We start from the raw sequence: 21,884 nt of genomic DNA, 5'->3' as shown, positions 1-21,884 counted from the left end.
GCTTTAAAACAGAAAAATGATATCTTAGCCTCATGGCAAAATGTGTAGAATAGCTTGAAATTTGCTTTGAAATGGAACATTTTCTCTCAGCCCTATGGCAGAATATGTAAAACTGCTAAAAAAGGAAGTCGATGGCCCAAGGGCCCCAAATGCAGTAGTCCGGCCCTGTTTACATTCACAGGAGCCATATACCTACTCCTTCAATATAACATTTCTTGTGGACTGGGAAAGAGTATCTTGGCCATCTTTCCTCGCCTATGAATTGAGTATATTTCCAATGGATGTTGGAATAGGTATATTTTGGAAAGACAAAATAAAGAGTATGTGTAAACCAGGGGTGCACAACTTTGGTTTGAGTGTGTCTTCTTACCTGAAAAAGTGTCTTATTGACTGTTTCCACATGCGGAAACTGTTGGAGACAATAACATTTTAATGGTTTGTTGAGTGTTAAGCATGAAAAAGAAGCAGCATTGTGAAAATGCCAAAGACAGTTTATTAGTAGACACTCAGCAGACAGAAACCAACCACCTGCAGAATGTCTTCCTGAAATACACCTTTTGATTGGCAGTGTAAAATAAGGCAAAGGGTTCCAGACCATGTACAGGTATTTATACACTTTTGCACCAACGATAAAACAGGTATACATTCACTTGTTACCGTAAATAGTTTTGATATATCTGTGTTTTACCCATAGACCCACATACTTACATTTCCAAGAAACCCCATAGAACAGGGTTGGTGAGTGAGGGAGCATTTGTAGGTTAAAGTAATACCTACATTATGCTATTTAGCTTTGGAACAGAGTCTGGCTAACTACATAGAATCAGACCACCATCTTAACAACATATAGATTTTGGAACTGCAAAAGCCAACACACTACATTGACATAATCCTATAATATTTGCCATCATAAATATGTGATCTCTTTCTGTTTCTTCTTAAAAATATATAAAATCTCAATATAGTGTCTATATATAATTCAAATAATCTGCATTTCTTTGTAATTGGTCACATAGAGAAAGGCATCTCCCCCTGTGCTGTATCCTTTTAGACACCCCCCTGGCTTGTCTGGGGTATTCATTCTGACTAGAGCTGCAGAGTAGAACACAACTGAATATGAGGATCATTCTACTTACTTATTAGAGGCCTATTTAGTTAAAAGCAGCAACCACGATTCAGGGACAAGTCGATAATATGACCTGTATACACTTCACAACACAACAGCATATGCAATTGAGTTTCTTTCTGTTACAGACGGATTTCACAAAGCCAACCAACCCAGCGTTCTAGTAGCCAGGAAAGAGTCATGTTTCTGACTTATCCAGGAAACTGTGTTTGATTGGCCCCAAGTGTGCTTGCCTCTCCCTGCCTTCCCACTGTGCAGAATAGCTGTGGTACTCTACTGTGGAGCTATAAATCAGTGTTGTTCATAGGAGGTAAAAGAGGATATTTTGAAATACTGCTCCAATTGCTGGCTTCTCTGAACACTAGCTTTCTCACACAGATCCTACAACCCATTGCCTGTACAGTTTGTGGGACAGTAGATGATGTGCTATTATGGGTTGTGTAAGTTGTTACCCTGTTGAGAGATCTCATCGTAAAGCTGTCCTCACAGTTGTCTGTCTTGTGTGGGACCTACGGTAGCAGGTCTGAGTGTGTCTGGGCTGTGGGCCAGGGCTTACTCCTCCTCAGAGCCATGAAAAGAGATCATAGCAGCAACTCCAGTTGTTCTCTCTCACACATGTCTCGCTCTCTGTCACGCGCGCGCGCGCGCGCACACACACACAAACACACACACACACAGGCAGAGATGGGTAGGATAAGCTGCTTTGTGACTTTGTCAGTGTCAGTATAAGAGATGGTGTCAGTGTTCTGCTCTCTCTAACACTGCAGGGGCTTATTGGGTAATTAGGGAAAGATTGGAGTGGAATTTTTACATGTCCATGTGTTATCCAGCATGTTTTACAACAGGGTTGTCAAACTCATTCCATGGAGGGTCGACTGTATGCTGTTTTTTGTTATTTCCTTTATATTTGTGTCGAATTAAGACCTAGACAACCAGGTGAGGGGAGTTCCTAACTAATAAATTACCTTCATTGATCAGTCAAGTACAAGGGAGGAGCAAAAACCTGCAGACACTTGGCCCTCATGGAATGAGTTTGACACGTGTTTTACAGGGTCTGATGTACAGGGGGACCTAAGAGGCCTAAATATAGCCAGATATTCTCTGAACACACTCACCATATAATTACTGAAATAACAATCAGTGATATCAGAAATGAAAATCCCCACAAAGAAGCACTGAATATATCCATTATAGAAATACATAGAAAAATATATATAGTCATCTGAATGCCCTTTGTACAGTTTTTAAATATTAGTGTCAGAAAAAGCCTTGATGACAGTGATGAGGATGTGTATTCTAAAGGGTAGTGGGATGGTGTGGTAAAGTAGTACTTAGGGATACTTAAGGGGGATGCTCCCCTATAAGACTGTCCAGACACACTCTCCAGCAGTAGTCAATACATTTTTGGAGAATTTGAAAGAATTTGCTACACTAAGTGCAAAAAATGATAGGTGGGTACCTCTTCACGTAACACATTTTAAAGCATTAAACTGTCTTTTCACGTCACTGACTGTGCAGTGATAAATTGTTTGTGAGTTCGATGTTTTGCAGTTAGCCACCGGTATATAGTACAGGACCACATTGACATGCCTGACCGAGACATTGTTTTCATGTGATGATCTTCTAGTAATACTTGTAAAAGGAAGTCATTTTTATGGTGCGCTCCTCCACTTAAAGCCAGGGGAGATTTGAGGACTCAAACAGAGATTAGAGAGTCAATCAATACAAATCTTTAAAAGGTTTGGAGTAGTTAAACATAAGGTAGTCCATGTAATAAAAGTCATAAGCTCTCTGTCTCTCTGAAGTGCTGAGCTGTGCAAAGTAGCGATGGGTTAAATGAGTTGAAGTCCTCTCAGCCTTGGGGTTCCTGTCTTTAAAACTGGGGAAGGTGAGGTTATGCGGGGCACCAGTTCTACGTAGTAAGAAATTAGCCTCCTCCTCCATGGTCTCAAACTTGCCGATGAAGTTGTAGTCCAGCAGACAGGGGCTGCACAGCTGGCTGGTAGGCTCCCAGTGAATGTCCATGCCCACAGGCCTGTGCACATCCAACAGATACTGCATGAACTCCTGGAAGGTCACTCCGCTGCCTGTCCTGAGGGCCACCTTGGAGGCGTTTACCCTGTACTTGGAGATGATGGGCTTCCCGAATACAGGATGATAGTAGGTGTTGGGGTTCTCAAACTTGTCCCTGAAGGCGGACACCAGCCTCTCCAGGGGTTCGCGGACAAACAGGACTTTGGTGTAGGTCTCCAGGCGCTGCGTGATGCCCTGGCGGTCGAAGCTGTCCAGCCTCTTGAGGTGGTTGCCGTAGTGGACGGCGTCGTGTTTGATCTCGTGGGTGGACGACGCCAGGCCAGACAGCACCATGAGGATCCTCTTCCAGTTGGAGCAGCCCGCCTTGGGCACCTAAAGAAATAAGATTAGATTTAAAAAATACTTTATTAATTGGTTTGTTAAATCATTGCAGCCAGCATCACAGTCACAATGACAAAAATACACCAATAATCAATAAGTTGTAAAAATATAGATAGCAGTATATAACAGCAATATTCAAAAGTCCAATAATCAATATGCAATAATCAGATCATCAATAGGCCACCTCGCAGTACAGCAGCTTGTACTTGTCCTCCACATAGATCCGGGACACGTGGTGAGGTGTGATGGTCCTGGAGATGCTGCTCTTGTACTTGGCACAGACCTCCTTCATCAGCCTCCGCCGAGCTTCCTGGATGTGGGACAGTCTGTGCCACTGCCAGCTCTCCTCAGGAGAGTCCGGGAAACCCGAGGAGGACGAGGAGGAGTTGAGTGAGTTGTTAGAGACCACAGGGCTGGTTTTCAGTAGTTTCCTGTGGCGCTTGGTGACGCGCAGGGAGCCCATGTCCTGTTCCCTAGAGCCAGGGGTGGCTGAATGTCTAGTCCACTGGAAGGCAGGGAACTGCATGGGGGGGATGGTGCTGGTTAGGCCTTCCACAGCCAGTTTCTGGTCCTGGCCTGGGCTGACTCTCACACCATCACTGCCCTGAGTACACAGCGCCTGATGGACAAAGATAACGCATCGACTTTACAAATGGCGCTGACAGATGTAAAATGTATGCAACACTTCTACATCTGCATTGCTTGCTCTTTGGTGTTTAAGGCCGGGTTTCTGTAAAAGCACTTAGTGACATCTGCTTATGTAAAAAGGGCTTTATAAATACATTTTATTGATTTGGTGTTGATTATTATTTAAACTTCTCTGGCATTCAAAATAAAATGTGTTTATTCAGTGAAACACTCTTTATAGTGTTTGTGAACTAATTCACCAACCCTCTTTTAAAAACCTTTGGTGGAATCTTTAAAAATCTATACGTTCCTGATTTCTGTAGTGCTCAGACTCAACACTTAGTGGCGCTGTTTCTCTACATCTTGACCAACTCTCCAACCTTTCCAATTGAAATGCCACACACTGTAAATGACTGGGTGAACTACCAATAAACAGAGCTCTAATGTCATATAAATGTCTTATAAACACTTAATGGGAAATCTAAATTTGAATCATCTACAGGCAGATTACCATGGTAAGATGTCCTGAGGCTATCATGCGTTTTGACATTTTATTTCAATTAAAAGCCATTATGGCGCCATAAAGCCAATAGATTGCATGTATAATCCTAATTGTACAACGGATAACGTGATGGGAACACATCATGAATTTGTGCTCATCTCCTATCTGACATCCATTGGATCAGATGCCCAGTACTCCCACCTATATCCCCTGGGAAACCTCCAAAGGAGGAAGCAGTAGTAGGAATGGTTCCCTGACCGTTTCATTTTGGGAAGCAGAGCAGGATCGGCCACAGTGTAGCCAGCCCACATCAGACACCCACATGCAGGACTCACACTAATGGAAGTCTCTCATCTCTATTGAGAGCAGGACACCAGAGCAAACTGAGGTCAGCGGGAGGAAAGAGAGGAACCAGAAGGAGCGTTCCTGACATAGCAACCAGCTGCTCTCTCTCCTGCAGCCTCAAAGCCTCCTAGTCTCACACTGAAGCCCCTCGTCTCCTGGCTGGTATTACAATTATTATTATTGAGCCCTGGATGTGCCCCCTCTCGCTTTCTCTCTCTCTCCTACAGCTACACACTGACACAACCCCCTCATCTCCAGGCTGGTATTACAGTATCTAGTAGTCGGAGCCCTGGCTGTGCCCTCTCTCTCGCTTTCTCTCTCGCTCCTGCAGCCTCCCACCAAGACCTCCACAGAGCCTTTATCCCCTGGCTCTCCCTGGGCTGGACCAACTCAGTGGCATTGTGGTTAGAGTGTCCGCCCTGAGACTGGAAGTTTGGGAGTTCGATCCCTGGTCGAGTCATACCAAAGACTGTAAAAATGCGCCTCAGTCTGTTTGGCACTCAGCATTAATGAGATAGATTGGGGGTAAGGCCCTGCAATAGACTAGCATCCTGTCCCGGGGTTGTACTTTTTCATCAAGCTGCCTCATGCTACAGAAACAGGCTTCTGCTCCTATGAGCCATTCCAGCTCACATAAACCAAGACTACTTTACTCTCCATGGGCTGCAGAGAGCTGGCCCACCCCTGGCACACTGGGGGAAGCCTCAGGTCAGCCTCTCTACACTGATGTTATCAGACACAGACACTGCACTGCCACTCAACACCATATTAGATAAAAAAAACATATACACTCTCTCTCTGTTTGAAAGGAGGAGGAGTAGAAAACAACGTACCTCTCTGGACTGCCGAGCTGTTCCTCTTAGCTTCACACCTGGGAAGAGGAGAGAGAGAGAGTGAGTGAGAGAGAGAGCACTTAAGTAAACGAGACAACATGTTTAGTTATTGCTTGTTGAGGAGGAGAGGCAGTCCTTTGATGCATCAGACCCAGGTAATGGAGTGAATTCCTCCTGCTGTAATATCAGGTAGAAGGCCTGATGCTGACTCTCCTCTCCTCTCCTCTCCTCTCCTCTCCTCTCCTCTCCTCTCCTCTCCTCTCCTCTCCTCCAGACCAGCTGTTTTCCACAGAGGGTGACACAGAGACAGGTAGCTATCTAGATCCATTTAAGTAATGAACCTGCAGCACCATGAAACATTGGTAAATGAGTTGTGTTTTGATGGTCCTAGTTGTGGGGTAAGGAGTCTGTGAACTATTTGCTAGGTTGATTTCTTAGCAGGGTAGCTAGAAAAGATAGATTGGTTCTTTGACACAGAGAGCAATGTCTGAGCTGAGGGACAAACAGACAGACAGGTGGTGACGTGTCTATTGGCAGATGTGACTGAGCCAGTCAACCAGTGGGACAGGACAGACAGGCGTTGTGTTTAGTGTGTGTTCTCCAGCTGGACATCTCCTTTCCCGGGGTCCCCCATCCCCTCCCCCGTCCCCCTCTCTCGTTGATGTGTAATCAGGCTGGATGCTCGGCGGATGGCTGTGCAGCTGCTGATGGGAGAGGGGCTCAGACACTTTTGCCAGAGTGGCCTGTCACTTCCAATCTACAGAGGTAAGTAATAGGAACCTGCAGAGTGAGGGGGACCCAGATGTGGGTCACGGCCCACCACCCCCCTTAACTGGTGAGATCTGCAAGGCCCCCGTCTCCTCTAACACTTAGATACGTCTCAGAGGGGCTGGGAGAAAACCATACAACCATACAGCCAGATACAATGTTGTTTTAGATTAGTATGCACTGCAGAAGGGCTTGGGGGGTTGGTTGTTGTAGTGTCTGGGATTCTGTTTATTCCTCTGTAGCAGGTTTAGGGAGGTGATGGCACACAGTTTGACATTTTCTAATCTTGTTCAGCTGTCGGAGCCTTATTTGATCTCCTAACCCTAATAATGGCTCAGTGCATCTTGTATGTCAGTTGACATTGTTGAATATAAAACACATGCATATCTAACAGGACACACCACACTATTACCAAGATAAAATGTCCACTACACACAGTACTGCTAGGCTCCAATGGCTCACACACACACACACACACACACACACACACACACACACACACACACACACACACACACACACACACACACACACACACACACACACACACACACACACACACACACACACACACACACACACACACACACACACACACACACACACACACACAAGCATCTTTCTTGGACTATCTCATCTAGATACATGCTTCACCATTGATCAGGAACCCCATCAGGCCAGTAATTGAAATCCCCTGAGGTCTAATAACTGCTTCCTGCTAAGTGCTGTTTTTGTCAGGAGCACTGTGTTGTCACTCATACTGCTCTGCTCACTAGCCTGGAACCAGATGTGTTTGTACTGTCTGGCCAACTCCTACTGTATAGTAATTGTCACGTTGTATGGGGTTGGCAAGACATCACAAACCGATCTGGGACCAGGCTTTTGTCCGTGATGTTGCTCACTGTCACAACCATAGCTTTATCCATAGAGAAACAATATAATAGTGTTCTATTTAATTATGTGGCTTTAATGTGCTGGATTATAGCCAGCTTTACCCCGTGCTGGATTCTCCTCAAATTAGTACAATCAGTAATTCCAGTGTTCTCCTTGTTGGGTTCAAGTTCACTTTCTGTCTGTTGAATTGAATGCAGTTGAGTAAATTTCTTCACTTGATTGCAATTCAATTCCTGAATTGCTTTGAATTTAGATGGAATTGACTTTGTGGATAGGTAATTGACTTTGTGGATAGGTAATTGACTTTGTGGATAGGTAATTGACTTTGTGGATAGGTAATTGACTTTGTGGATAGGTAATTGACTTTGTGGATAGGTAATTGACTTTGTGGATAGGTAATTGACTTTGTGGATAGGTAATTGACTTTGTGGATAGGTAATTGACTTTGTGGATAGGTAATTGACTTTGTGGATAGGTAATTGACTTTGTGGATAGGTAATTGACTTTGTGGATAGGTAATTGCATGTGCAATAGATAACTGTAAAAATCTCAGTCTTTCACTGATTTTTCAATTAAAAAGGAAATGAATCTTTGCCTTTACTAATACATTTTCTCTCTCTTTCCCCTAGTTTATCTGGCTACTAATCCAGTCTAGGTGCTAGGCAATGCCCTGAATAGCATCATAATGCCTTACTGTAAAAAGCTGTGTGTTTAGTTTCGTCAGCAACATTTATGTCTATACCATGAATTTGGTTGAAACTAATATATATGTTGCTGTTTGATTGCAATTTCACCCTTAAACAAACTATTCTATTGATTTTCTCCAGGCTGTGAAACAATGATCAATTGTTCAAATTTGCTTCCTTATGAGGTTCAGCAAATTTGCTTCTACAAGTTAGGAATTCACAAACTCTGCCGAAGTGATGCAAGTAAACGTGTGTTCATTTGTCTTTTATTTCTGTCACAAATTGCAGCAATAGTACAAAACCCAGGTGAATCAAATGAGCATGCACGTCCCCATTGACTTAACATATTCATTGTGATGGATAGCATAGCTGAAATATACTTTCTTTCATTCAATAACAATTTTCTCAGTTCTTTTTATATTCCATTACAGTAGCTGACATTGAGAGCAGATTGAAGGTGGATAATGGATGTTAATGCATTGTTATGTGATGTCCTCAGATGCATTTTCTTCCTGCCTTCAGAGACACCTTCAGAGAACAGTCTACATTCCCACACCCCCAACCTTCAGCTTCCCAAGGTTATCCTTTCAATACGGGCCCTGAATATCCATGTTTCAAGTCATAATTTTTTATTTGTCGTATATACGGGATACGCATGGTATACATCGTCCAACAAAATGCTTACTTGCAGGTTCCTTCTCGAAAATGCAACAACAATAAGAAATAATCAAATATAAAAATACGAACATAAAGTAAATGGTTCAGTAGAATAGAAAAATTGCAATAAAAAAGTGGAGCAGGAACCGGCAAGACGCGTGACCTCCATGGTAATCATAATCTTAATCAATGTAGAACCAGGTCGGTGTTATTGTGGGAGTCATGAAAGCAAAGGCCATATCATTAGTGGGATCCATTACCGCCTTTCCCTCTGAAAGACCTCTGTCTCTCTACGGCTCTCCTCCGATACCGACACACATCAAACGCTTCCTTCCTTTCCCCGATCGCTGCCACCACAGCCGCTCGCCTCATGCAAACGCAGCCGTGGCGGAGAGGAGCATGAAGGACAAAAACAAGGTGAAATAATGAGCTTGTTAAATGAAGGATCACTGCCATGGACACAGGGAGGAACTTTTTAAATGCCCTATTCTGAACCAGAGGAAACTCAGGAGAGAGCCTGATGGAAGACAGAGAGACTTAGTGTCCAGGCCCCCTCCAGGCCTGTGCCCACGGTGGGTAAAGAGCAGCACAGCCAGCAGCCACTAGCTTTTCATCAGTCATTCAGCTCACAGAGCCTGTAGTGTCTTAGCTCTTATGACTTCAGCAGTATAATAAGGAAGTCTCCGAATACAAGGAACTTGAGCTTCACATTTACTGAAGTAATTAGCAATACAAGATTAACGTGGCGCAGCACTGCGCATGACCAAGGGTGCACCCCCCCCCCCACACACAGACACACAAACACACCCACACACACGCTCGTGCTTCTGAAATGCCTCCTCAACGTGTGGGAATACAGACTCCATCTTTTACACTGACTAACTGTGACGTGGTTTAACAGCAGAAATCACTCCAGACAGTGGCATTAGGTTGTAAGCTCTGGTCCATTGATGTTGCAGGTTGTAATAATAGATAAAAAGACGTTACAGCATTCGGCAGCTAGTGCCAAAATCCTCTCTGTTTTGACCTGCAGCTGTGAAGGGTTGGTAATGAGTGAGTTCTGGTTTGTCTGTGGGCCTATTGGGCGGTCTGTTGGATGGCTCTTATGAAGCAGGATGGTGATTGGCTCTTATGACCCTGTAATTACACATCAGGTCAGTATGATCTCATCACCTTGGTCGATATTGGACAGTATTTAAAACTGCTTGATGGCACAGCTGTATGAGGAAAAAAAAGAGATTTCCTGTATGGTGGAAGTCATGGGGAACTGATACAGGGGGATGACCGGTTATGGGCGGTAGAAGATATTCAGAGAATTTCAAATGGGGATATTTAACTCTCAAAAACAGAGAATGTGATAATGAAAATATAGCTAATCATGGCTGATCATACGTCTTATGATTCTGGTATAATTAAAAATAAGATATTTCCCGAGTGCGTAAGGCTAGACATTCTTCTGATACATGCTGAAACAAATCTCAAATATGTTGCTAAATTCCTCTGACCTCCTGCATACCCACTCCTCCCTAATTTCCATCTAAACACAATTCCATTTCACAGGTCCTCAGAGGGTACATGTAAGGATAGTGTTATTAGTGAACACATAAAATACATCATATATGCGCTGCATGACGCTGCAAATGTATTGGCTTTTATTCAACCTTTGATCCTAACTGAATGTCAGAGATTGGACAGGATCGCAGGGGTCGTAGGCTACAGTCTTATTAGTGGAAGTCTGAGGGCAGGCCAGCATGTATACAACCAGACTGCATTAATCAGCAGCCCAAGAAGCATAAATAACACATGGCTTGACTCATATGTCTCAGCTGTAAGAGTACAAGCTAAGCATAATGAACCACATCAATATTCAGTGGAATACAACTGAAAGCAGCGAAAGCTGAAAGAAAGCTATTTAAAATAAAGTTGGAGATGCCTGCTGCCTCCACATGAACATCTTCAGTATATTGTTTTCAGAGTAGTTGACTTTCATGCTCTGAGACATTACAGCTGTTCTAGCCAAGGCATCACCACACTGCTGCTTATTAGTTTATAACAAGCTCAAGGTAAGGAAATGCAGACAGTCCCTTCGTATAGGTGATTCCCATGGAAACTGCGCGTAACAGTGTTATGCTGTATGTAGTCGGATGGGAAGGGGCGGTTGTGTTAATATCATGCAGAGTCGTCAGAGGCATGGTTGGTTGGCAGCTCGTGAAAGCAGAGACGTGTAAACAAATGCTACCTGTCAGCAGCGATCCACGGGTTAAATTAATTATCTGTGCTGAAGCCGCAGCACCAGAAGGCTTTAATTGGCACATATCTTATTAGGATGCTTGAGAAGCTCTTGACCTATCAGCAGAGCACGCATGCCACAGCAGCACACGCCACAGAGCCCCTCCCCTCCCCTATCGATGACAGCTCAGACAGGGTGCTGGAGGTTGTTATAAAAGTTCAGAAAGTGGAGTACTTTTTGCACGTAATGTTTTAAAAGTTGGCTGGTTCGCTGCCAGATATTAGGAGAGGGAAGGGAGGAAAGTCTGCAGGGAAAACGGCTGGCTGCTCTCTTGCCTGTGTCTGTGGTGGAGGCAACAGATGGAGAGGAGGACTGAAGAGTGGAAGGTGAAAGAAGAGAGAAAAGCTAGATGGAAGAGAGAGAAACAGATAAGACAGATAAGAGGGGGATATTGCCCTCAGTGTTTCCATGTGGTGTCTGTGTTCAGACTACACATTATCTCTGAGCCACTGGACCCTCTCTCCTCTCTGCCGTAGTTGAGATGCTCTGCTCTCTTCTCCTCCCTTTCCTCCTCTCCTTCTTCTCCTCCTCCCCTCCTCCTCCCTCCTCCTCTCCTTCTTCTCCTCCTCCCTCCCTCCCTCCCTCCCTCCCTCCCTCCCTCCCTCCCTCCCTTCCTCTCCTCCCTTCCTCTCCTCCTCCTCTCCTCCTCTCATCCCTCTCCTCCTCTCCCCTCGTATCTTCATTAACCAGTGGTGATCTACCTGCTGAATATTTGCTGTGAGATAGGTAAATTGAATTGGCCCTGTCACTGTTTACCCTGGCCTCTCTTTTAAGTAAGCCCTGCTGTTTTCACTCACTCTGTGTTTTCCTGTCACCGGCCCCACTGATTACAGGCAGGCCTGATGAGGGCGGACATGTGAGTGGAGCTGTGGAACAGTGGGTGGAATGCTAAGTGAAATAGAATGCAGACGGGACAGCCCCGTCCTTGTATCTGTGGATAAGCTTCAATGCTTCTGCACTGACCACAGTTCAAGTCAGTAATCCTAGGAGGATGAGGAGTGGAGTGCCAAGGGTTACTATGGGTTATAAGGGGAAGATTGCTATCTCTCAAAACAGGAGTAACAACCCAGACTTTTGAAGGTGGAGGGGATTAGAGGAGATGCTGAAACTGATCGTATTGCTCCTTGACACTGACCTACACATGGGCATCGCTCAGATTGATTACCTGTCTTTATGAGTTCAGCAGGAAGACAGGATAATGGCACAGGAATGGTTGAGCTCAACACTTAGACTGCCTGACTTTTTCTGTGCTGTCGAAACCAAGCAAAACTTTCATAACAAGCCCTGTAGACTCCGGGCTGCAACAATCACAACCTCCGCCTCCCCTTCAATAACACCCCAGGCCTCTATGGTAACTCCCCTTTAGCTTTAAGCCTCTCCTATTTTCTGCTATCTACCTTCCCTCCAGTCTCAGCCCTCTCCTATTTTCTCCTAGCTACCCTCCAGACCCTTACTTTACCTCTCCATGCTTGTATTCTACCTCTCCCCAGAGTGCCTCATCTCTCAAGTACCCCACCTTTGGCCTCCAGCCTTCAACCTATAATTTCTTCTCGCTTCGTGCTACGTGCCCCCTGACTGCATCTGTTTCACTCCAAAAACAAAACAACAGCAGCAGAAATAACAACAAACAACAACATACAACAACACTAATAGTACCTCTACTACTCCTACTACTATTACTACTACTGCTACTACCTCTACTACCTCCACTACTACTACCTCTACTACTCCTACTACTACTACTATTACTACTACTGCTACTACCTCTACTACTCCTACTACTACTACTATTACTACTACTGCTACTACCTCTACTACCTCCACTACTACTACCTCTACTACTCCTACTACTACTACTATTACTACTACTGCTACTACCTCTACTACTCCTACTACTACTACTATTACTACTACTGCTACTACCTCTACTACCTCCACTACTACTACCTCTACTACTACTACCTCTACTACCTCTACTACTACTACCTCTACTACCTCTACTACTACTACCTCTACTACCTCCACTACTACTACCTCTACTACTGCCAATACTACTACCTCTACTACTACTACCTCTACTACCTCTACTACTACTACTACCACTACCACTACTACTACTACCTCTACTACTACTATTACTACTACTGCTACTACCTCTACTACTCCTACTACTACTACTATTACTACTACTGCTACTACCTCTACTACCTCCACTACTACTACCTCTACTACTACTACCTCTACTACTACTACCTCTACTACCTCCACTACTACTACCTCTACTACTGCCAATACTACTACCTCTACTACTACTACCTCTACTACCTCTACTACCTCCACTACTACTACCTCTACTACTACTATTACTACTACTGCTACTACCTCTACTACTCCTACTACTACTACTATTACTACTACTGCTACTACCTCTACTACCTCTACTACTACTACCTCTACTACCTCTACTACCTCCACTACTACTACCTCTACTACTGCCAATACTACTACCTCTACTACTACTACTACCACTACCACTACCACTACTACCTCTACTACCTCCACTACCTCTACTACCTCTACTGCTACTACTATTACTACTACAACTACTACTACTACCTCTACTACCTCTACTACTACTACCTCTACTACCTCCACTACTACTCCCTCTACTACCTCTACTACTACTACTACTACCTCTACTACTACTACTACCTCTACTACTACTACTACCTCTACTACCTCCACTACTACTACCTCTACTACTACTACTACTACCTCTACTAATACTACCTCTACTACTACCTCTACTACCTCTACTACTACTACTACCTCCACTACTACTACCTCTACTACTACTACTACTACTACCTCTACTACTACCTCTACTACTACTACCTCTACTACCTCCACTACTACTACCTCTACTACTACTACCTCTACTAATACTACCTCTACTAATACTACCTCTACTACTACCTCTACTACTACTACTACTACCTCCACTACTACTACCTCTACTACTACTACTACTACTACCTCTACTACTACCTCTACTACTACTACCACTACTACCTCTACTACTACCTCTACTATTACTACTACCTCTACTACTACTACCTCTACATCTACTACTATTGCCTCTACTACTACTACCTCCAATACTACTACTACTACCTCTACTATTACTGCTACTACTACCTATTCTACTACTACTAGTAGTATTACCACTACCACTACTACTACTACCTCTACTACTATTACTATCACTACCACTACCACTACTGCTGCTGCTACTACTACAACCTCTACTACTACTATTTCTACTACAACCTCTATTACTACTACTACTACTTCTACTACCTCTATTACCTCTACTACTACTACTACTACCTATATTACCTCTCCTACTACTACTACTACCTCTATTACCTCTACTACTACTACTACTACCTCTACTACTACTACTACTATCACCTCTACTACTTTCTACCTCTACTACCTCTACTACTACTACTACTACAACTATTACTACTACTACTACCTCTACTATTACTACTACCTCTATTATCTCTACTACCTCTACTACTACTACCTCTACATCTACTACTATTGCCTCTACTACTACTACCTCCACTACTACTACTACTACTACCTCTACTACTACTATTACTACTACTACTACCTATACTACTACTACTACTAGTATTACCACTACCACTACTACTACTACCTCTACTACTATTACTACCACTACTACTACTACCTCTACCACTATTATTACCACTACCACTACCACTACTGCTGCTACTACTACTACTACTACTACAACCTCTACTACTACTACTATTTCTACTACAACCTCTACTACTACTACTACGACTACTTTTACTACCTCTACTACTATTATTACTACTACTACTTCTACTACTAAAATGATGATGATAATAATACATACTTTTTTGTGTTTTCACAAAAGCAGCTCTACCTTCCTGTCTGATATTGATTGGATGGCTATACCGTGTAGTGTTGTGTTGTGCTGTGCTGTGTCTGATACAGGCTGTAAAACAGGCTGGGCTGATCGTCACAGCACAGCAGCTATTACTCAGCTTCCTCCAGAGCTTTGTACTAATGAGAGCAGGGTGTGTTATGCCGCGCCACTCTGCTCCACACCACGGTGTCTGTCTCTCTGTCTGACTGATGCTCTCAAACGCCTGAAATAACTCTCCCACACGTCAGGTGGCTCGTGCCCCTGGGACTCCAGAGCTGAGGTGTCACTGGGAGATGTGAAACACACACAGCTACTTGTGGATCCTGCTAGGGATGACATAGCCTTGCATACTGACTGCTACTGCCAGCACACCACAGCGCTGATGTACCTATGTAAGAGGAAACAAACCAGACACTAAGGCATATAGTGAGTTACCGTAAATATGAGGGGGAAACAGCCTTGTAGAATCTGTCTGATCTGTCTGGGTCTGTCTGATCACCTGATAATTTAAAATGCTCAACCACCTTGTCTGCACACACATCCTGCCTGGCTCCACCCCTCTCCTCTCTATCTTTGTGTCTCACGTACCTTTCTGTCTGGAGGTGTGAGAAAGACGGGAGAGAGAGGTGCGGCTCGGCTCCCGGCACTGGTAATTTGACAGCTAGCGGACTGGACACGCTGTAATTAGAATAATATTTACGTGTCACGTGTGACAGCCGAGGATTTGTCCAATTTCTCCTTCCAACTCCAACAGGTGAGAGAGTCGGTGTGTCAAGCAGTAGTAAGAAAACACAAATGTTAAAGACATGAATAGCGCAGATTTCACTAGATGCCTGGCCAAAGAGAACTGGGTTAATCAGACAAATGAGACATCTGGCCTTTTGTCAGATGTGTTTGTATCTGAGGCGGAGGGGGAATACTCTGTTGGATTGGACTGCTGCTGCTGATATGACTGGGCCAGATCGTAGTGCTGCTGATATGACTGGGCCAGATCGTGGTGCTGCTGTGAAGAACATGCACAGTGCTGTTGGTTTCTGTTAGTTTAATGATTTCTGTTTAAAGGCCAGCCTCCGTACTGTAAAAAATGTGCACACCGTCCCCCCTTATTGAATGACTTATAACTCAAAATAATGTTTACAACCACTGAGCTCACTCTGCCTGCCTGTTTCATTACACTACGATCAGAACCGGCTGCAGACAATGATCAGCTAGGGGGAAATCAGATTTTCAACATTTTGATGCTATATTTACAATTATACAAAATATATGCAATGAATTTTCCACCAACAGGTTTCTGTACCAATGCACCACACAACCAATAAGCAAAGCATACCAACTTTGGGGGCTTCAACATCATGGTTTGCGTTTGAAACACCACAATCAAATATACTATGCAAATCTCAACAGATAGATCCCTCCCTACCTTCTACCCAGTATAGAAGACTTGGCTTGACAATCTCCGAATGTCAATAAACTTGCTGGTGTTTTGTAACAGATGTCTCTTCCCATTCATCAAATGGCGTGGCTGGTGAACAGTTTTGATGCTGGAATGATATTTTAGATGAACGTGTGCAGGTAAAACATTGTGATGTTTTATGTGTTTATGGCACACATAAAAGGTAAAGCATTTGAAAAGTTAAATGACAAATATTTAGGCTATATTGAAGCGTTAGGTTCTAGGTGCGCAAGGAATAGCCGCTCGGATCGGGAGGAGGCAGAGCACACGTTAAACTTTCCTGAATACCTGGGCCTGCTGGGAGCATATGTGGCCACATTATTATAGGACGACTTCATTTGGGAGAATGATGATCCATAATAGACAGCACATCTCAGTATCAGAAGTAAAAATACAGCCAGACTGGTACTGTGCCTTTTTAGACCTTATAGACTGTCAAAAGTAAAGCCACAACTGATTCAAATTGAATGAATGGAATTAAACATTCAAATCACATGTCATGACTTCCGCCGAGGTCGGTCCCTCTCCTTGTGTGGGCGGCGTTTGGCAGTCCACACTGGCACTGGGTTGTCTGAGAATTTATAGCACGACTTCTGATGCTCCTTGGTTGGGGTCTGAGCCGATTATTTGTTGCGATTGCAAACGTAATAAAATGGTGGTCCGATAGTCCAGGGTTATGAGGAAAAACATTAAGATCCACAACATTTATTCCATGGGAAAAAACTAGGCACAGGGGCGGAGCTTTGGTGGCATACCCGAGCGCTAAGAGAGCACGGCTCCTATCCCAGCCTCGGACGTGTCCACCTCCACTCGGGAGAGACAAAGGTCGAGGGCCATGCGTCCTCCGAAACAGAACCCAACTCAACCAAGCCGCACTGCTTCTTAACACACTGAGTATCCAACCCGGAAGCCAGCCGCACCAATGTGTCGGAGGAAACACCGTACACCTAGCAACCTGGTCAGCATGCACTGCTCCCGGCCCGTCACAGTAGTAGCTAGTGCGCAATGAGACAAGGATATCCCTACCGGCCAAACCCTCCCTAACCGGGACGACGCTAGGCCAATCGACAGAGCCTGGGCTCGAATCCAGACTCTCTGGTGGCACAGCTAGCACTGCAATGCAGTGCCTTAGACCACTGTGCCACCAGGGAGGCTGCTTTTGTTACTTCTAGGTTAGACTACTGCAATGCTCTACTTTCCGGCTACCCGGATAAAGCACTAAATAAACTTCAGTTAGTGCTAAATACGGCTGCTAGAATCCTGACTAGAACCAACATTTTTTATCATATTACTCCAGTGCTAGCTTCCCTACACTGGCTTCCTGTTAAGGCAAGGGCTGATTTCAAGGTTTTACTGCTAACCTACAAAGCATTACATGGGCTTGCTCCTACCTATCTTTCTGATTTGGTCCTGCCGTACATACCTACACGTACGCTACGGTCACAAGACGCAGGCCTCCTAATTGTCTCTAGAACTTCTAAGCAAACAGCTGGAGGCAGGGCTTTCTCCTATAGAGCTCAATTTTTATGGAATGGTCTGCCTACCCATGTGAGAGACGCAGACTCGGTCTCAACCTTTAAGTCTTTACTGAAGACTCATCTCTTCAGTGGGTCATATGATTGAGTGTAGTCTGGCCCAGGAGTGTGAAGGTGAACGGAAAGGCTCTGGAGCAACGAACCGCCCTTGCTGTCTCTGCCTGGCCGGTTCCCCTCTCTCCACTGGGATTCTCTGCCTCTAACCCTATTACAGGGGCTGAGTCACTGGCTTACTGGTTCTCTTCCATGCCGTCCCTAGGAGGGGTGCGTCACTTGAGTGGGTTGAGTCACTGACATGGTCTTCCTGTCTGGGTTGGCACCCCCCTTGGGTTGTGCCGTGGCGGAGATCTTTGTGGGCTATACTCGGCCTTGTCTCAGGATGGTAAGTTGGTGGTTGAAGATATCCCTCTAGTGGTGTGGGGGCTGTGCTTTGGCAAAGTGGGTGGGGTTATATCCTGCCTGTTTGGCCCTGTCCGGGGGTATCATCGGATGGGGCCACAGTGTCTCCTGACCCCTCCTGTCTCAGCCTCCAGTATTTATGCTGCAGTAGTTTGTGTCGGGGGGCTAGGGTCAGTCTGTTATATCTGGAGTATTTCTCCTGTCTTATCCGGTGTCCTGTGTGAATTTAAGTATGGTCGCTCTAATTCTCTATTTCTCTATTTCTCTCTTTCTTTCTTTCTTTCTTTCTTTCTTTCTTTCTTTCTTTCTTTCTTTCTTTCTTTCTTTCTTTCTTTCTTTCTTTCTTTCTTTCTTTTTCTTTCTCTCTCTCGGAGGACCTGAGCCCTAGGACCATGCCTCAGGACTACCTGGCATGATGACTCCTTACTGTCCCCAGTCCACCTGGCCGTGCTGCTGCTCCAGTTTCAACTGTTCTGCCTGCGGCTATGGAACCCGGACCTGTTCACCGGACGTGCTACCTGCAGACCTGCTGTTTTCAACTCTCTAGAGACAGCAGGAGCGGTAGAGATACTCTCAATGATTGGCTATGAAAAGCCAACTGACTCCTGAGGTGCTGACTTGTTGCACCCTCAACAACTACTGTGATTATTATTATTTGACCATGCTGGTCATTTATGAACATTTGAACATCTTGGCCATGTTCTGTTATAATCTCCACCCGGCACAGCCAGAAGAGGACTGGCCACCCCTCATAGCCTGGTTCCTCTCTAGGTTTCTTCCTAGGTTTTGGTCTTTCTAGGGAGTTTTTCCTAGCCACCGTGCTTCTACACCTGCATTGCTTGCTGTTTAGGGTTTTATGCTGGGTTTCTGTACAGCACTTTGACATATCAGCTGATGTAAGAAGGGCTATATAAATACATTTAATTTGATTTGATTCTTTTCGAAGAAGCTCAGCCCGGCGGAGCGAAACTATGATGTGGGGGACCGGGAGTTGTTGGCTGTCGTCAAGGCTTTGAAGGCGTGGAGACATTGGCTTGAGGGGGCTAAACACCCTTTTCTCATCTGGACTGACCACCGCAATCTGGAGTACATCCGGGCGGCGAGGAGACTGAATCCTCGCCAGGCAAGGTGGGCCATGTTTTTTACCCGTTTTGTTTTCACCCTATCCTACAGACCAGGTTCCCAGAACGCGAAGGCAGACGCACTGTCCCGGATGTATGACACAGAGGAGCGGCCCATGGATCCCACTCCCATACTCCCGGCCTCTTGCCTGGTGGCACTGGTAGTGTGGGAGCTGGACGCGGATATCGAGCGGGCGTTACGTACAGAGTCCACTCCCCCCCAATGTCCAGCTGGGCGTCTGTACGACCGTCCTACTCGGTGTGCGCCCAGTGCAAGGCCCCTAGGCACAGGTTACAACCCTTAACCATTCCACAACGGCTGTGGTCGCACCTGTCGGTGAATTTCCTAACAGATCTTCCTCCATCACAGGGTAACACCACGATCCTGGTTGTTGTGGATCGGTTTTCTAAGTCCTGTCGTCTCCTCCCTTTGCCCAGGCTCCCTAAGGCCCTACAGACTGCGGAGGCCCTGTTTACACACGTCTTCCGGCACTACGGGGTGCCTGAGGACATATTATCTGATCGAGGTCCCCAGTTCACGTCAAGGGTCTGGAGGGCGTTCATGGAATGTCTGGGGGTCTCGCTCAGCCTTACCTCGGGTTTTCACCCCGAGAGTAACGGGCAGGTGGAGAGAGTGAACCAGACTGTGGGTAGGTTTCTGCGGTCCTATTGCCAGGACCGGCCTGGGGAGTGGGCAGCGTTCGTGCCGTGTGCAGAGATGGCCCAGAACTCGCTCCGCCACTCCTCCACTAACCTCTCCCCCTTCCAGTGCGTACTGGGGTACCAGCCGGTCCTGGCGCCTTGGCATCAGAGCCAGATCGAGGCTCCTGCGGTGGATGACTGGTTTAGGCGCGCTGAGGAGACCTGGGACGCCGCTCATGTGCACCTTCAGTGGGCCGTGAGGCGCCAGAAAACCTGCGCAGATCGCCACCGCAGTGAGGCCGGGCCGGGACCGGGTCTGGCTCTCGACCCGAAACCTGCCCCTCCGCCTGCCCTGCCGGAAGCTGGGCCCGCGGTTTGTGGGGCCATTCAAAGTCCTGAGGAGACTAAACGAGGTATGTTACAGGTTACAGCTTCACACTGATCATCGAATGAACCCCTCGTTCCATGTGTCTCTCCTCAGGCCGGTGGTGGCTGGCCCGCTCTAGGAGTCTGAGGTGCGGGAGGTTCCTCCGCCCCCTCTGGACATCAAGGGGGCCCCGGCGTATGCAGTTCGATCCATACTGGATTCGAGGCGTCGGGCGAGGGGCCTTCAGTACCTCGTGGAGTGGGAGGGGTACGGTCCGGAGGAGAGATGCTGGGTGCCGGTGGAGGACGTGTTTGACCCATCAATGCTGTGGGAGTTCCACCGTCTCCATCCGGATCGCCCTGCGCCTCGCCCTCCGGGTCGGCCCTGAGGCCGGTGTTGGCGCGTACTGTCACGACTTCCGCCGAGGTCGGTCCCTCTCCTTGTGCTGGCGGCGTTCGGCGGTCGACGTCACCGGTCTTCTAGCCATCGCTGATCCATCTTTCATTTTCCATTGGTTTTGTCTTTATTTTCTACACACCTGGTTTTCATTATCCAATTACATGTTCATGTATTTAACCCTCTATTTCCCCCATGTTTGTTGTGCGTGATTATTTCTATGTTTGGTTTATGGCTGTTTTTTTCGACGGGTGCTGTGTTCACCCGTGCGTTATATTTACCGTTGGTATTTTGGTCAAGTGTATTTGTTTACCTCCTGCCTTTATTTTTGAGTAAAGTACGTTGCTCACTCATTTTGCTCTCCTGCGCCTGACTTCATGCACCAGCTACACTCACCTTCTGACATCACAAGGTTTTTGAGCCGTTATTCAAATGGCATTTTCACTGCAGTTTACAGCCTAGAGTAGAATTTTGTACTCACTTGAAAACAATAATGCAATTCTTCATTGCATGATCTTGTTGTAGGCTAGTCTAGATCATTTGATTGTCCCTAAACAAGATCAATAGGGGAGCTTTTTGATTTGCGTGTCTCATGTCTTCGCTGTTCTTTCATGCGCAATGATGCACCTGGCCTCTCCGCTGCCTATCAGCTATGTTCTTGTACATTTCTATTGAAAATTGGTGCAGCTTTGAATGATTTTCTGTGTGGTATGATTGCTAGTTAGCCTATTGCAGATCTGGACCAACGATCCACCTACCACTATTGTCACTATGAATGGTGGATAGAGGGCAGGATAGACAGTTAAACCGGTGAATGTAAACACACAATGTAAACGC

The 21,884-nt window shown here is 45.7% G+C and overlaps 1 protein-coding gene across 1 annotated transcript in view; it reads right to left on the bottom strand.

Moving 5' to 3' along the window:
* Positions 1 to 470: 470 nt before the first annotated feature.
* The window catches only part of LOC139562749 (carbohydrate sulfotransferase 8-like), a 220,406-nt gene continuing 198,992 nt past the window's right edge, over positions 471 to 21,884 (bottom strand). The window contains exons 3-5 of the mRNA XM_071380734.1: positions 5,849 to 5,886; positions 3,726 to 4,160; positions 471 to 3,532 (exon numbers count right to left, since the gene is read on the bottom strand). Coding sequence (XP_071236835.1) covers positions 2,846 to 3,532; positions 3,726 to 4,160; positions 5,849 to 5,886 — 1,160 coding nt within the window. The 3' untranslated portion in view covers positions 471 to 2,845. The remainder of the gene's footprint in view (positions 3,533 to 3,725; positions 4,161 to 5,848; positions 5,887 to 21,884) is intronic.

The sequence above is a fragment of the Salvelinus alpinus genome, chromosome 33 (genome assembly GCF_045679555.1).
Source record: "Salvelinus alpinus chromosome 33, SLU_Salpinus.1, whole genome shotgun sequence".
Lineage (NCBI taxonomy): Eukaryota > Metazoa > Chordata > Actinopteri > Salmoniformes > Salmonidae > Salvelinus > Salvelinus alpinus.
This window is presented reverse-complemented; position numbering and strand designations above follow the sequence as displayed.